Source organism: Chenopodium album, chromosome 7 (genome assembly GCF_948465745.1).
Source record: "Chenopodium album chromosome 7, dcCheAlbu1.1, whole genome shotgun sequence".
NCBI lineage: Eukaryota > Viridiplantae > Streptophyta > Magnoliopsida > Caryophyllales > Amaranthaceae > Chenopodium > Chenopodium album.
The window spans coordinates 67,552,667-67,569,387 of NC_137840.1; the positions used below are offsets into that span (position 1 = coordinate 67,552,667).

General features: G+C 32.2%; 4 protein-coding genes across 4 annotated transcripts; all 4 read left to right on the forward strand.

Moving 5' to 3' along the window:
• Window positions 1-1,536: 1,536 nt before the first annotated feature.
• Window positions 1,537-3,706, forward strand: LOC145638166 (signal peptidase complex-like protein DTM1). The gene is made up of 2 exons (XM_081689126.1): window positions 1,537-1,860; window positions 3,401-3,706. The coding sequence occupies exons 1-2, from the start codon at window positions 1,619-1,621 to the stop codon at window positions 3,486-3,488; spliced, it is 330 nt and encodes a 109-aa protein (XP_081545252.1). The 5' UTR covers window positions 1,537-1,618; the 3' UTR covers window positions 3,489-3,706.
• Window positions 3,707-6,487: 2,781 nt separating this feature from the next.
• LOC145640556 (F-box/LRR-repeat protein At3g26922-like) lies at window positions 6,488-8,032 on the forward strand. Its single transcript, XM_081691810.1, has 3 exons — window positions 6,488-7,387; window positions 7,491-7,664; window positions 7,751-8,032. The coding sequence occupies exons 1-3, from the start codon at window positions 6,488-6,490 to the stop codon at window positions 8,030-8,032; spliced, it is 1,356 nt and encodes a 451-aa protein (XP_081547936.1).
• A 2,843-nt stretch (window positions 8,033-10,875) lies between these two features.
• LOC145638167 (F-box/LRR-repeat protein At3g26922-like) lies at window positions 10,876-14,385 on the forward strand. Its single transcript, XM_081689127.1, has 4 exons — window positions 10,876-11,265; window positions 11,905-12,819; window positions 13,266-13,439; window positions 13,529-14,385. The coding sequence occupies exons 2-4, from the start codon at window positions 11,908-11,910 to the stop codon at window positions 13,793-13,795; spliced, it is 1,353 nt and encodes a 450-aa protein (XP_081545253.1). The 5' UTR covers window positions 10,876-11,265; window positions 11,905-11,907; the 3' UTR covers window positions 13,796-14,385.
• On the forward strand, window positions 13,884-16,374 carry LOC145640557 (TATA-box-binding protein 2-like). Its single transcript, XM_081691811.1, has 6 exons — window positions 13,884-13,923; window positions 15,473-15,534; window positions 15,631-15,702; window positions 15,974-16,024; window positions 16,172-16,255; window positions 16,306-16,374. Exons 1-6 carry the CDS (start codon window positions 13,884-13,886, stop codon window positions 16,372-16,374), a joined length of 378 nt encoding a protein of 125 aa, XP_081547937.1.
• Window positions 16,375-16,721: the final 347 nt, after the last annotated feature.

Consider the following 16,721-nt stretch of genomic DNA (forward strand, 5'->3'; position numbering starts at 1 on the left):
TAATTGTAATTGATGGATTAACTTTTTTTTGAGGCTGTATAATTTTTTACTCATAAGATAACTTGCACTATAATAAACTCAAAAAACTAAATTTGAACAAAACTTACCATAGGGGCACTTAAGACCTGTTCGTTCAGCTTAATTTTAGCTCAGTTCAGTTAAGTTTAGCTCCAATCAGTTCAATTCATCTCAGTTCAGTTTAGTTCTTAATTTTCTTCTCTCATAAACAATTAATTTCAATTCTTTTCAGTTCAGGCCTAATCAGTTCAGTTCATCTCCAATCAGTTCATTTGTTTTCAATAAATCGAAACAGACCCTTACTACACAAAGAATGTAATTTTATTAAATCTAATAACAAAACAAGAATAAATTAAAGAGAAAGTGCTGGAATACTTAAAAATATCCGTGAAGAAATTTGACTATTTCAGGCCTATAAACACACGAATTTTATGAACGGTAGAAAGAAAATAGGGAGATCAGAGAGAGGAGAAGGCCGTGGAGGCTAGGACTTTTCGAAGTTAGCTGATGGATTTAATTGTGCTAGCTAGTGGCGTAAACTTTTTATCTTGCATATATTTTCTAAATGGACCCTTGGTGGGATAAGATGAAGTTATGGGTCCATACTCCTCCATCTGATAGCAACAACACATCATGACTTACAAATTCTACTAGCTAGGCTACATATCTTGTTATAAAGTTAAGGTTATGCATAATAAATTCTACGTACACATCATGTACATACTGCAAAATAAATTCTCATACTGAAACACTCTTATTGCCAATTTGTCACCGTAAATGTAGGCCCTGTATGGCAAATGGCTTTTTGGTTAGCTTATGGCTTTTTTATGTGGTCAAACAGTCAAAAATAGTGTTTGATAATTGGCTTTTGAGTTGGGGGAAAAACTGGCTTTTAAGCCAAAATGAAAAAACTGCTATGAGTAGTTTTTTTTGTTGGCTTTTAGCTAGTTGGCCAACAAATTACTTAATAAACAACCAACAACTAAGTTTACCTAACACCTTTATAAACAGCCAATTTCAAAAGCCATTATAAACAGTCAAATATTCCAGCTGGTCAAATAAGCCAAGTGAACTAGCTAACCGCCAACAACCATTTGCTAAACAAGACCGTAGTCTACAATTCTACATTGCCTTATATAGTTTATATGAGGAAAAACATAAAGTTTCCCATCCTTTATTATGGTTCATGACCCACACCACCCACTATTCTAATTAACCCCTTTACTACACTACACCACACCATTGCATTTAATTAACGAGTTAGCAGACAGTTGAGAATTGAAAGATTTTCATTAAATTTGTACAACAACACAAGAAAATAAACTTACCTTAAAAAAATAAAAATAAAAATAAAAATAAAGATAAACCAAACTACTACTATTACCAATACAAATGACATTACTAGTACTAGTCCACTTATACTACAATTTCAACCTCATGCCCTCTTCATGCCTTACTAGTGTTAAGTGTTACTACTCACAAATATTTAACAAGTTATTGTTGTCTTAATTTCGCCCTCGTAAATTAAAACTTCTTGTGTACCTTTCCTTATTAAAAAAGTACTTCGCTCTTGTAAATTAGGTGGTGGCCGGTGGACTAGATGGCGGATGATGCGGCGTTACGGCGGTGTTTGATGTGGTTAGCGGTGGTGGTAATGGTGGTGGGATTTTACACACATTCATTTAAGAAAATGATGGTAACATATTTTATGGGACTTGGTGGTATTGCTGGTATACTTTTGCCTGATTGGGAGTTCTTTGATAGAGAAATCTCTAAGTGGACTCAACCTGTTTGTGTTGATGATATTAATCGCTCTGATGTTCTTAGGCCTGGATCCTCAAGGTTAGTATAATTTTACCGTTTTGTTCTTCGTAATTTGGTTTTAGTTTTAATGTGTTCGGAATGAGTTGTCGCATTACTGATTTGAATTATAGCATTCACCAACTTTTTTAGTTGGACTAGTGGTTGAGAATGAAATTTTTTAACCACCATTTCATTTGATCAGATATTGGTATATTCGCCTTTATTAAATTATACTATCAATGTGACAATTAATTTTGGATGGGAGCGTAATTTTGGTTTAGACTATGGTTTGATTTTATGTTCATGTACTTGTAAACTTGTTCTTATGTTGATGCACTTGAGAACTTCATATCAATGTGATGATTAATTTCGATCAATGACATTTTTTTGTAGTAGTTTTTGGTGGTTTTCAGTAGATTACTTGGCCCATTTATTCGATTTACAGAATTAAAAATTAGATAACATATATATGAGGAGCAAATTTTCAAAACAAAATTGCAAATAAATCAACATGTGTTTCAATTGAAGAAGAGGTAGCTATAATGGCAGCACACATAGAAATCAAAGGTTTCGTGTTGGGTTCGAATCTTCGTGTTAACAATGGGAGGGAAGGGGCAGGGGAGACAAAAATTGATGTTAGAATTAGGCCTTTGGTTTAAGGTGGCCTAAATTAAAGGAATTTGTGTACCTAAATAAGATAGTTTAAACTTGCCTTACAAACTATTGGGGTTTGTTGCTTTCATCCTCTTTGTGTGAAACTCTTTTTGACTAGGTACATTGCTTCTTTAAGCATGAGATCATTTTTGTTACTACTGCTACCACCACTACTACTACTAGTTCGAGTTCATGAGTTCTTCATGTCTTACTAGTGCATTAAACGTTTTATCACGAAAAAAAATCAACTCCTTAGAAGTATATGAGGTGTGCTATGTTGTGTGGCTAATTTGTGCATATATATAGCATGTTTTTTTTACCATTTTTGCTGGCTGAAATTTTGCTGAGCAAGTATACCTTGAATTTGATGGTGAGATGCTAAATTTATCTCATCAACCTAAGAACTCAATCTAGAGTAATATTCACAAATATGTTCTTTAAAAATTATGTTCATTTATCTCAACCTGCATACCCAGGCCAGGCCATGACATGGTTTCTTACCGGCCTGACTTAGCAATCGAGGTGTGTTTCTACCCCCATTGAATTGAAATAGAGTGTGGAGTGTACCATTTTCGATAGTAGTTTGTAAAGGGAATGAACAACTACAAAATTTTGGTTGTTTAGGGATAGCTTTGAATACATGGCTATTGGCTTAAAGCGAATTCAATAGCTAATGATGATGAGCTTGTTTATCTAGCTAGTGAAATCTTTTTGAGACAGAATTCTGTGTAAAATTGTATTAAGCTCTGATACATTCAATGAGGTGACCAAAATGTATTTAATTTGGCCTAAACACCAATTTACATAATAGAAATTAAGTCTTATTATTACCTGTAATTGTGCATATATATTACACATTTTTGTAGGTTTCTCTGTTTTGCCTTAGTAATACTCATAACACACTGTGGTATGTACATACATGCAGGTTTCGGTTCTATCCGGTCAGAACAGTAATATACGTCGTAGTTTACAGCTTCGGGTTGTACAAGTGGTGGACATATGTAAGGCAATGAACTTAATTATGATGATATCTTACACTACATCAAATTTACATTGTCAATTAGTTGATGATAAATATCAGTTCAACTTGCAGATTGCAATGAACTTGTAGTGTAAGAACGAATGTAAAGAACCAATTCAGCTTGGCACTAATAGATATTTGGCAGAGGGATTATGTTTTTCAACTTTGAACAAGCTTTTATTGAGTATGAAGTGATTAGATTTACATTAATAGGGGCATCAATTTTTTCCTCTTTATTTTATTTTAATTATCACATTCTAGGATCTTAATTACATGCTTCATGTATCACATTATTTTATTCAATAAAACTCTTTTTTCTTTTTTATTTTCTTTTTTCCCATTTTTTTCAAGTATAATGAGATACATAAAGTACAAAGATGTTAACAAGTTTAATTTCAAATAATTTTAAGATACCTTTCGGTAATCAAGGACTACCATTAGCCAAATTCACATTAATGGTTTTAGATAGGGATTTTAATTACTACAGTAGCAATTTTAAAAATTCATGTCTACTATAGCTTGACCATTAAAGCTAAAACTGAAATTAATTTGGTCAAACAAATTAGATTCAATAAGCTCATTTGCTAATTTACTCAAGAAAAACTTGCCAAAAACAAAAAAATAAAAAAAATAATATACTTCGTAGTATAAATAATAAATTACGGAATAAATAGCAAGCTAATAGCTACTCCATAATAAGCTTTTTTTTTTTTTTTTAATGTTTTTAATTTTTTTATTTTAATAATAAATACTAGTACAAAGTACTCTAATGATACAAATTACAAAGTATACAATGAGATCACGTATCTGTCATTTATTCCTCCTACTACTTCATGATCAAATTGGCATACTTTCTCTCTCTTCGTCATTCTTTATCTCTCTTATTTTCCTTCTCACTTTCTCTCTCCATTCCAAATAGACTAACAAACTAACAACGTCGCTTCAACAAATAATAGTCATGGGAAATTACCATTGTACCCCTGGTATGGCAATCTATATAAACTCGTATCATAAAATCATCGTCTTGACTTTGCTTTTGCACCAAATCAGTAAATCACCTATCCAAATTTTATGTTTTTTCTGAAGAATTTCAAGTATATAAGCTTGCCCCTTAAACCATCTCTCTTATAATCAGGTATATTTTCTTTTTGCCATTCTTAATTATGCTATTTTATTCGATTGTAACATTAAACATTTGTTTTATTCAACTTATTTTGACTTATTTCAATCAACTTGAGTTTAGACCACATAAGCTTTCATAAAGTGTCCGAAATATCGGAGGGACGAGGTGTTGCCGGATCAATAGGATCAAGGACATTATATGCACAAACATGATTTTCAAACAATTCCATCCAATAAGAATATTGGACCTTTTTTTATTTTATTTTTTTATTTTTATATAATCTAGAGTTAACGGCATTGAATTCTTGATATTAGTATTCACGAGTGCCGGGTGGAACTCGGTGGAGGGTGGAGGGTGGAGGAGGAGGTGGTAGAGCGAGGAGGCGGGTTGTCACCGTCCTTCGTCATAGGCTCATAGCTAAGGCCTAAGGGGCGGTGATGTGTTCGGAATTGAAAGCGGAAACAAAATAATTAAACATAAAGAATGAGGATCGAAAACCTAAAGTTGTGATACGATAAAGATACAAAATATACATAAAATCTATCATAATTTGCGACAAATATTATCATGAATATAATATCTATCATATGTTTCTCAAAATTAAGCTTTTCAATTTTGTTATTCTATTCTACTATGCCACTAATTTTATGTACTAGTATTATTTTAAGGTGAAAAGAACGAGCCTTAAGCTTTTTTCAATTTTATTGTTTATAAGTATGTACTAATTAATTAAGTATTATGTTTGATGTATAATACGTAGTAATATCTAATAGGGAAATTATCATTGGTACACCTCAAGTTCCGACTTTTATCAATGGTACCATTACTATATTTTTAATTATCAACGGTACATCCATGGTTTGGGCTTCTTAACTACCGTGATTAATATGTTAAAAAAAAGTTAATAACGTTCTAATGTTATAAGTTAAGGTTAATAAAAAATGACAAAGACTACAATACCCTTCTTTAAAAGCCCTTTTTTCCTCCTTCTGCCATAATTAAACCCCCCTTCCAATTATGATGATTAGACTTCCTTCTTCTGCATTCATTTATCACGTACTCTGTTTCATTCATACATATCTTGCGCTTGAATTGAAGAACACGAAAGCTAGGGTTTTCATCCAGAGAAAATTCCAGTATTGCGAGTGCAAATAAGGGAAATCGACTTTAATTAGAAGGTATTTATCACTACCATTCTTGATATTTTATCTCAAAAAATCTATATTATGATCTGTTTTTAGCATATTTATTGAATTATTGTTGTATATTGTTGCGAAATTTTGTGAATTTCTTGAATATGTGAATTATGTTTAAGTGATTAAATTATTGTTTGCATATTTTCAATGTCTAGTGTAGTTATGAGCGTGAATTATGCACTTTGGTTTAATTACATGGTATAATTATGCACTTTGGTTTAATTTTGCCCTGTTTTAGCTTTAATACTCAATATTTGCTTATAATATTATAGGAGACAAAGTCAAAGAGAAGTGAGGTTGAAGAAGAGTGCTGCAACCATATTTACAGGAGGCAAAGTTCGTGTTTTGGTGGGAAATTAAAAGGTCCAAGGGAAAAGTTGGGGGGAAAAGTAAAAAAAAAAAAAGAGAGGGTATTTTAGACTTTTCATTTATTTAATGACTTAAGAAGGTATCATTAGAACGTTATTAACTTTTTTTTAACATATTAATCACGGTAGTTAAGAAGCCCAAACCATGAATGTACTGTTGATAATTAAAAACATAGTAATGGTACAATTGATAAAAGTCGGAACTTGAGGTGTATCAATGATAATTTCCCTATCTAATATCTAAAATCTAAAATCTAAATTAAGCCTTTCAATGTTTTTTTGCTAGATTTTGACCTCAAAAAACATGGGATCTACTTCAAAGAAGCATGAAGCAAGAGATAGGTTGAGTGAATTGCCTGATGAAATTCTGGTGCACATTCTTTCATTTCTGCCAATTTTAGATGCTGTTAGAACTTTGTCAATTCGCAGATTTGGTAATCTTTGGACTATGATTTCTTCCCTTGATTTTAAAGACTATGAAATTTTCAAAGCAGGGAATTGGCCTAATTTCATAATAGATTTTGATAAACAAATTCATTGCTTTACTAGTTTTGTTCGCAATGTACTCATGCTTCACAAAGGGATCCCGGTTGATAAATTCGTGCTTCATTTCAATGACATATATATGTATGACGATGATGATAAATCACTTATCACATACGTAAACTCATTGATGAGATTCGCAATAGATAGACAAGTCAAAGAAGTAGAAATTCAAATTGATGATACTAAGGAAGTTTATGATTCTAATTTACCTCAATGTATTTTTACTAGTCAGTATCTTGTTATGCTGAAATTTGCTCACTGTGAAATCAAGTGCCTAAGTAGAGTCCAAATGGGATCGCTAAGAAAATTATCACTTACCAATGTTAATGTGAGTAATGAGATGTTCGAGAAGATCATATCTGGATGCCCTACTTTACAAGAGTTGGTTATGAGGCATGTACATGTATTGGACGAGCTGCGAATTACTGCTCCAAACATTGAGAAGTTAGATCTTGAATACTGCAGTCGATGTGTGCTTGATTGCCCTAACCTGAAATTTCTAAATATTCATCTCATTAGTAGCAGAGAGTCAATTCTTCAAGTGGTTAATATTCCATCTGTTTGCCAAGTTTATATCCAATCTACTTTTCAAATTGATGAAATCTTGAGCAAGATTTGTACAGTTGAGGTTGTTAAATTTTCAGATGGGGCTTTTCAGGTGAGTTTCTCTGTTTCCACTAGAGCCTTACACTTCAATTGATATGATTTTAGAAGAAAGTAGAAATTAGATTATTGATGACATACTTCTCATTCTCATTCAGCAATCAAATTTCAAGGAGTTGGATATTCCACAAACTAGATGGAAGCGTTTACATATCGAGTCACAGCTTGATGAAGATCAGTTCATAGGTATTTTTAGAGTCTTGAATAGGTCACCTCACTTGGAAGAACTCATAGTAGGCTCATATTCAAATCAGAATTTGTGGCGATATATTGTAAGTGTATATATGATGCTTATTCAAAATCTTTTATTGGCCTGAATTTCATGTAATATATAGTCTTTTAATTTAATAATGTACAGGGTAAAAGACGTAAAACACGTGAGCATCACGTACTTTCCGAAGAGCTCTCCTCCCCTTGTGTGATTCCACTGCTCAAATCTGTGACCATTCATGGCCACAAGGTACCTTGTCAGGGTCTGCTTCAACTAGCAGAATTTTTGCTTAAAAGTTGTGTTAACTTGGAAAAGATGGTAATTTTACCCACTACTTATAATTTGGGAGCAGTTGAAGAGCTTAAGTTTGTGAAGCAATTATTAAGCTTTCCAAGGGCCTCAGCAAATGCAAGGGTAACCTGTGGGTAGGAGATATACTTAGGGGTGAGCAAAAATTCCGGGTACCCCGAAATTAAATTGGAACCGGTTAGGAACCGGTGGGTCCAGAGCTAGAATTGGACCCAGTGGTTCCAATGCCGGGTAATAAATTAATGAACCAGTTGCAACTGGTTCCAATTCCAATTCTTGATTTTTTGGACCCGGAACCGGTTGGGTACCCGGTTAACTAACATATGCTACACTAAATAAGTTTTTTTTTTTTTAAAATAAAATATTTATGTTAAATCTATTTAGTTACTCCGTAGTAAAATAAAAAAATTATTTTTAATACCTAACATAAATAAAATATCTTAATGTCGCATTAAATACAAGTGTTAAACGCTAAAAATGAAAATAAATTTAAATAAGTATTATAATTTATATTATATTTTAATAATTATTTACATAAATAGGTACCTGGAACCGGTACTCGGTGGTTCCAATTCCAAGTCCTAAATTTTAAGACCATGTTGAACCAATTCCAATTCCGGTTCCAAATTTTAGGATCCGGTTCCAACCAATTCCGAGTTTGGGTCCTAATTAAAATTCAAACCGGGTACCCAGTTTGATCACCCCTAGATATACTAGTTGCAGCTGCACCTTTATGCCTCAGTCTTGATTTCGGCATTCATGTCAATGATGGTGGTTATTCTAGTGTTGCTAGACGATGCAGCCCGACGGTGGTGTTTGATGTGCCTATCGGTGGTGAGGATTTTACACATTCATTTAAAAATAAATGATGGTTACATAAAGTGGGACTAGGTGAAATTGCTGGTGTACTCTGGCCTGATTGGCATTTCTTTGATAGATAAGTGATAAATTTTTAAGTTTATAGCTGATCATATTAAGATTGTTAACCGTCCTGATGTTCTTAGGGCTGGATCCACGAGGTTATTAGTACAGTTCCTTTGCTCTGAGGTTTTATTTTGTATCATGTTCGAAATTAGTTGTTGCATTACTGGTTCAAATTACACTGTTAACCGGCTTTTTTTGATGGACTAGTGGCTGAGTGATGGTTGATTGATAGAAACCTTTTGACCAATGTATTTTGGGATCAAGTATAAAGTAGATAACATATGAAGAGCTATTTCTCAAAACTTCTTAGCAATTGAATCCATGTAGCAACAATGCAAAGATATCAACATTTGTTTGAATTGAGGGAGAGGTGTAGTTATAATAATAGTAGCACACCCTGGAATCAGAGGTCCAACTTGGGTTTGAATCTTTGTTGTAACAAAGGGAGGAGGTGGTAGGGGAGACAAATATTGATGTTTGAGTTGGGCCTTTTGTTTGGGGTGATAGTTATGTTGTGTGCATATGGCAAATTTTAAGATGCACCATGGTGCAATAGGTGCACCACGCCTATACTTTTGAACAATTAGTAAAAAAAATTTTGAACAATTGCAAATTTTGAACATGTAGTAGAAATATCTGAACATCGCAAGTTTTGAACATTTAATTAAAAAATCTGAACAATTGCAATGCATCATGCCTATACTTTTGAACATTTAGTAAAAAGATCTAAACAATCGAGAATTTTGAACATTTAGTTAAAAAATCTGAACATCGCCATTTTTGAACATTTAGTAAAAAAAATCTGAACAATTGCAATGCAACACGCCTATAATTTTGAACTTTTAGTAAAAAAAATATGAACAATAACAAATTTTGAACATATAGGAAAAAAATCTGAACAATCGCAAATTTTGAATTATTACGAGTCAGACAAATTTTGAACTAAATCGAAATAATTCAATAGTTTTGTAATATAAACTGAACATTTAATGTATACAAAATGAACATTTCTCAATAAAATATGAACATAAAAATTGCATGTTTATGTTCAATTATTGTGACGTGTTCATATTTTTTTACTAAATATTCATTTTTTGCAAAATGTTCAATTTTTTTTTATTAAATGTTCAAAAGTATATTCGTGGTGCACCTATTTCTAGGTACACTATGGTGCACATAATACTAATTGGTGTGCATATAGCATGTTTTCTTACCATGTATCCGGGCTGAAGTTTTACTGAGCAAGTAGACCTTAAACTTGATGCGAAGAATCTAAGATGCTGAAATAATCTCACCAACATACGAACACACTCTAGGGGATCATGAACAACAACTAGTATAAAAAAGAGAGTGTATTTGGGAACTGGATGATTTAATAACACGAGTTCTAAATAAAGAAGAAATAAACCAGAGGGACTGCATGTATATGGACAGAGATTTAACTTAATTTATACCATGCATAGAGTATACCCGATTATACATACCTGTGGTTGAGGTTAGTTTTAAAAAACTAAAAATTTAAAAAAACAAATGTTTGAAGATTGAGCTCCATTATTTAAAAATGTTCATATTTTTTTTTACTAAATATTCATTTTTTGCAAAATGTTCAATTTTTTTTTATTAAATGTTTAAAAGTATATTCGTGGTGCACCTATTTCTAGGTACACTATGGTGCACATAATACTAATTGGTGTGCATATAGCATGTTTTCTTACCATGTATCTGGGCTGAAGTTTTACTGAGCAAGTAGACCTTAAACTTGATGCGAAGAATCTAAGATGCTGAAATAATCTCACCAACATACGAACACACTCTAGGGGATCATGAACAACAACTAGTACAAAAAAGAGAGTGTATTTGGGAACTGGATGATTTAATAACACGAGTTCTAAATAAAGAAGAAATAAACCAGAGGGACTACATGTATATGGACAGAGATTTAACTTAATTTATACCATGCATAGAGTATACCCGATTATACATACATGTGGTTGAGGTTAGTTTTAAAAAACTAAAAATTTTAAAAAAACAAATGTTTGAAGATTGAGCTCCATTATTTAAAAAGATTGATTTTCTAATTAAATACTCGTAAATTTACACATTACTCGTAATTTATTCATGCTCATAGCTTTCTCAAAAATAAAAAAAATAAAATAAAATTATTCATACTCATAATTTATTATCACCTACCAGACGGGTTATTAAAAATAACCGTAAGCTGCAAGATTTAAAAGTCGTACCTAAATAACGAATAAATAAGGCAAAGGCTACGGGGGAAACTATATAACTAATCCAACTTAATTTTCGCTCTCCTTCAAAAACTAGCCTGAAATCCCTCCACTTGGTGTTTGCAGAAAAATCCAAATTTCACGTTTTTCTGATGAAATTCAAGTTTAAACCTTGGCTTCTAATTCCTTCTCTTTCATCTGGTAAATTGTCTTTTCTACGTTCTGAATTTGATATTTTTGTTTTCAATTTATTCTGTAATTTTGACCTAATTCTATTTTTGATGTATTATTCTCTGAATTTAGCTTTTTTTTTTTTTTTTTTTTTTTTTTTTTTTTTTTTTTTTTTTTTTTAAACATTAAAAATAAATAAAGTATTTAGCTATTCAATTATGCTATTCTATCATTTCAGGTTAATTTGGATGAGTTCATACAAAATAAGTTTTCAATTTTGTTATATTCCTCAATTATATCGCTTTCTTTGACTTAATTATATGTTTGATGTAAACACTCTCTTAATCTCTCATTTTGTTATTAACAGATGTAAACAATCTCTTGATCTCTCATTTTGTTATTAACAGATGTAAACACTTAATTTCATCAATTTCCCTTTTAATTTTGTTATCCTATTCAATTACTTTGTATATCACTAATTTTGACCTAACTTTATATGTGATGCAATACTCTCTGAATTAAACCTTTTAATATTGTTATTCTATTCAATTAATTGATTTTATGTTTGATACTCTGAATTAAACCTTTTAATATTGTTATTCTATTCAATTAACTGATTTTGTTTGATGATAAAACTCTGATATTAACCTTTCAATGTTGTTTTTCTAGATTATGACCTCAGAAAACATGGGATCGACTTCAAATACAAGTATTGCTTTTATGAAAAATGATGTAAGAGATAGGTTGAGTGAATTGCCTGATGATATACTGGTGCACATTCTTTCATTTCTGCCAATTGTAGATGCTGTTAGAACCGTCTCGATTCGCAGATTTGGTAATCTTTGGACTTTGGTTTCCTCCCTTGATTTTAAAGACACTGATTTTTTTAGAGCAAAAAATTGGCCTAATGCAGAAAGATGTTTTCGCTTTACCAATTTTTTGTGCAATGTGCTAAGGCTTCACAAAAGGAATCCCATTGATAAATTGCTGCTCCGTTTCTGTGAGACGAATGTGTGTGATATTTATGATACATTATTAATCACGGATTTGATTCATTGGATGAGATTAACAATGCAGAGACAAGTCAAGGAATTAGATGTTCGACTTGAATATGATGTTTATAATGAAGTTATACCTCACTGTGTCTTCAGAAATCCTTTTCTTGTTAAGCTGAAACTTTTTCGCTGTCAAATTCAAGGGCCAAGTAGAGTCCAAATGGGATCACTAAGAAAATTATCACTTAACTATGTTAAGGTGAGTAATGAGATGTTCAAGCAAGTCGTATTTGGATGCCCTTCTTTACAAGAGTTGGTTCTGCATTATGCCTTTGACTTGGACGTGGTGCGATTTACTGCTCCAAACATTGAAAATTTACATGTTGAATCCGATCATATCAGTGTGCTTGATTGCCCCAACCTGAAGATTCTAAATGTTCACCTTTGTTGTAGAACAAGGTCAAATCTTCGAGTGGTTAATATTCCATCAGTTCGTGAAGTTCATATCCGATCTACTAACCAGTTTGATAAAATTGTGAACAATATTTGTAAAGCTGAGGTTGTCAAATTTTCAGAGGAAGCTTTTCGGGTGAGTTTCCCTATTTTCACTAGACCTTACATGTTGGTTCGTTGATATTTAACTATGCAATCTCTTGTAGTAAAAAAATTTCCAATATTGTTGTCATGATGGTAGTCGATGCAACCATGAGTGAATCCTGTACAAAATCAATCTTGAATAGTATTTTAGAAATCTTGCCTTCTACTAATTATTGAATATTGATCATTACGTTATTGGTGTTGAGTTTATTTAATCATTCACTGGTTTTTATTGTGTACTAGTTAACTTGCTATGATCTTTCCTAAAATCCAAATTACATTGAGTTTAGAGATCCAATCAAGGATTTTTCTTTTCTTTTTCTTTTTGGCAATTAACACGATTCTGGTGCTTTATTGTTGAATGTGATCACATAATGCATTGGTCAACTTATTGGACAAAGTTAGATTACTGATAGCATACTTGTCATTCTCATTCAGCAATCAAATTTGAAGGAGTTAGATATTCCACAAACTAGATGGAAGCGTTTACATATTGAGTCACGACTTAATGAAGATCAGCTCATAGGTATATTGAGAGTCTTGAGAAGTTCAACTCAGTTGGAAGAACTCATAGTATTCTCAACTTCACGGAGGAATATGCAACGAGTTTCAGTATGTGTATTTTGTGCATCATGTTTATTTGAAATCTATTATTGGCAAGAGTTTCATTTAATAAAGTCTTTTAATTCAATAATGTACAGGGGAAAACACATGACCATCATTTGTTCTTCGAAGAGCTCTCTTCTCTTCGTGTGATTCCACAACTCAAATCTGTCACCCTGCACGGCCACAAGGTACTTTCTCAGGGTCTGCATCGACTAGCAGAATTTTTGCTTAAGAGTTGTGTCAACTTGGAAAAGATGGTAATGGTAGGAGTTGAGGAGCATAAGTTTGTGGAGCAAGTATGTAGCTTTCCAAGGGCCTCCGCAAATGCAATGGTAATCTGTGAGTCGGAAGTATACAAGTAGCAGCTGCACCTTTGCACCTCAGTTTTTATTTTGGCATTCATATTAAAAACGGCGGTTATATTAGTTGAAGGCAGAAGTTGCGGCCTTAATGGCGCTGTTTGGTGTTGCTAGCAGTGATTATAATGATGGTCACATTATCTTGTAGGACTTGTTGGTATAGCTGGTGTACTCTTGCCTGATTAGGATTTCTTTGGTAGAGGGATCTCTAAGTGGACTCAACCCTGAAACTTTGATGATTTTATTGATGTTTTAAGTTCTAGGTTCAAAGCTATGTGTTGTTTATTTTTCTTGCATACTACAGTCTCACAAAAAATAGGTTATGTGCTTCATGAAAAACAGGAGTGCCTTGATTGATTCAATTGCATGGTTATGCATTTATTGAATTCAAATTATTTTATAGATGTTGTGTGCCTTTTTATTACGGATTAATGAACTCTACTCAATTTCCATTTTAGGTTGTTTTTGACATATTCATTTTACTTGTTCTCGAATAATACACTTGATTTTTTTTTTTTTCCTCAACTTTGACTATTTTTTATTGCTATTATATAAAATAAAATGCTAATAAATAATCTAACATACGAAATATATCTTATCATTAATAAATAAAGCCAAATTTCATAGCCAGAGATATACTTCTAAAATTTCATATACACAAAATTATAAATTCTTATATGTGGTTGGCCATAGCCAGTCATCATAGGAGTTACTTCGTTGTGTAATAGGGATTACTTTATCAGTGTTAAAGGAGTTATTCCGTCAATGTTATATGGGCTATTTGTCAGTTTAATCAAGGTTATTTTGTTCTTTTATAAGTGGTCATACGGTGTGGCCAGCCACACGCAGGACATAGGTGAGAATCAATAATATGATTTTTGATTGAATTTGGCTTTTGATCCTAGTTAGATATTTTTTTTTAAGTGAGTTATTAATAATATGCTTCAAAGTTCAAATTATACTCCGTTAAAAGTGGTTGATCATATTGTATCAGAGTATCAGTAGTGCATAATCGACCTATATAATTTTGCATTGATATATAAGTGTTTTCGTTTCTCCGATCCCTTTCCAATAGATATGTGTTTGAAATTTCTTCGTACTATCTTTTTAGGGTCTAAAGATTAATCTTTGATTATTGTTCATCATTTTCTTTGATTATGTTCTCTTTAAAGATATAGTTGAAACAAACCCGAAAGATTTTACATTATAATGTAAATACAGAGTTATATACTGCATCTTGTGATTATAGTTTCTTGATGTACTTAGGTGGTATTATTATCTAATGAGTGATATAATTTCTTTGATATTACGAGTAGCACTCATGCTGTTGTACACGAGTTGAAATTTATGAATTATGATGTTATGTTACGGGTTAAATTTTACATTATAATGTAAATGCAGAGTTATAAACTGCATCAATCTTGTGATTATAGTTTCTGAGTGGTTGGCGTAGTTAGGTGGTACTCTGTATTATTATATGAGTGATATAATTTCTTGGATGTTACGAGTAGTACTCGTGTTGTTGTACATGGGTTGATAATTATAAATTATGATGTTATGTTCCGGGTTAAATTTTATGTTTCCGGCCTGTATGTGTTTGTTACTTTGTTTCTTATTTGGTCTTCATGCTAATTTTTGTTCTTTATATTTGTAAAAACTTTGTATCAACTGTCAACATAGGCTGCACTTTGGATCTTGAAGCTATTGCATCGGAAGCTCATAATGCAGAGTATAATCCAATGGTAGATTCTTAGAGTTTGTTAATGAATATCTTAATTTTTTTTCTTAATGCCTTAAAATACTTATGATTAATTGTTTCCTATTCTGCTGTTCTGTAGCGTTATGCAGCTGTCATTATGAGGATAAGGGGGCCAAAGACGAAAGCCCTAATATTTGCTTCTGGAAAGATGGTGAGCTTGTACCTTAGCTCTTCTTATATATAAAAATTTGTTAAAACGGGTTTTCTCTTTAAGATTTAGGGAAATTACCGTGTTAATTGATTTTGTGTTCACTTATACCGCCTGAATAAGTTGTCAGTTTGTCACTTGTCATGCTTGTTAAACCCAAGTATGATTCCATTTGATAGATATTGATTATTAGAAATTTTGTAAAAGGGTCGACTTTGAGTATTTTTTTTTATTCAATGTGTGTTCGTTCACTGATGATTATCTGCCAATCTAGATTTGCACTGGAGCTAAGAGCGAGAAGGACTCGAAACTAGCTGCTCTTAAGGTAAGTAGTCATTGTTCTGTTGTGCAGATGAGAGGTTGTTCTATTTTATTTTTGTTTGAAACAAGGTTGTTCCATTTTCGTGCTACTTGACTATTTCATTTTCTTGATGTTCGATTACTGTATCTCATGTATTATTCTCTCTTACAGTATGTTCGAATTATTCAGAAGCTGGGATTTCCAGCCAAATTCAAGGTTCTCTTATTTGCTTTGTTCGTTCATACTTTTGCTTTTGTAAGAAATCTTTCTTTCCAGAAATCTCACGCTTCGATTGCCTTTTGCAGAATTTCAGAATCCACAACAGAGTTGCATCTTCTGGTGCAGGACTTCCTATCATACGGAGTAATATGTAATTAGAAATAAAGATAACAGTGGATATATAGCTAGACAGTGGATAGATGAAACTATTCTTTTTTATTTTCTTTGATACTTATTTGATGGTGCTCTGATTGGATCATCATTATGTTTGATTTTTTACCAAATTTATACAGTACGAAGTAGAACTAGACACTCACATTTGCAAACTTATGAGTTATGATTTATACTCATTCATTTAACAAATATTGTTATCTGGGTTGAAATTCAGAAGTGCCTTGTAACTGACACTGACACATGTGCCAAAGCTAACTAACCATAGGCAAGCATAAATAAATATTGAGGAATGAGGATAAATAAATAAAAAAAACTAACAAATTGAGTT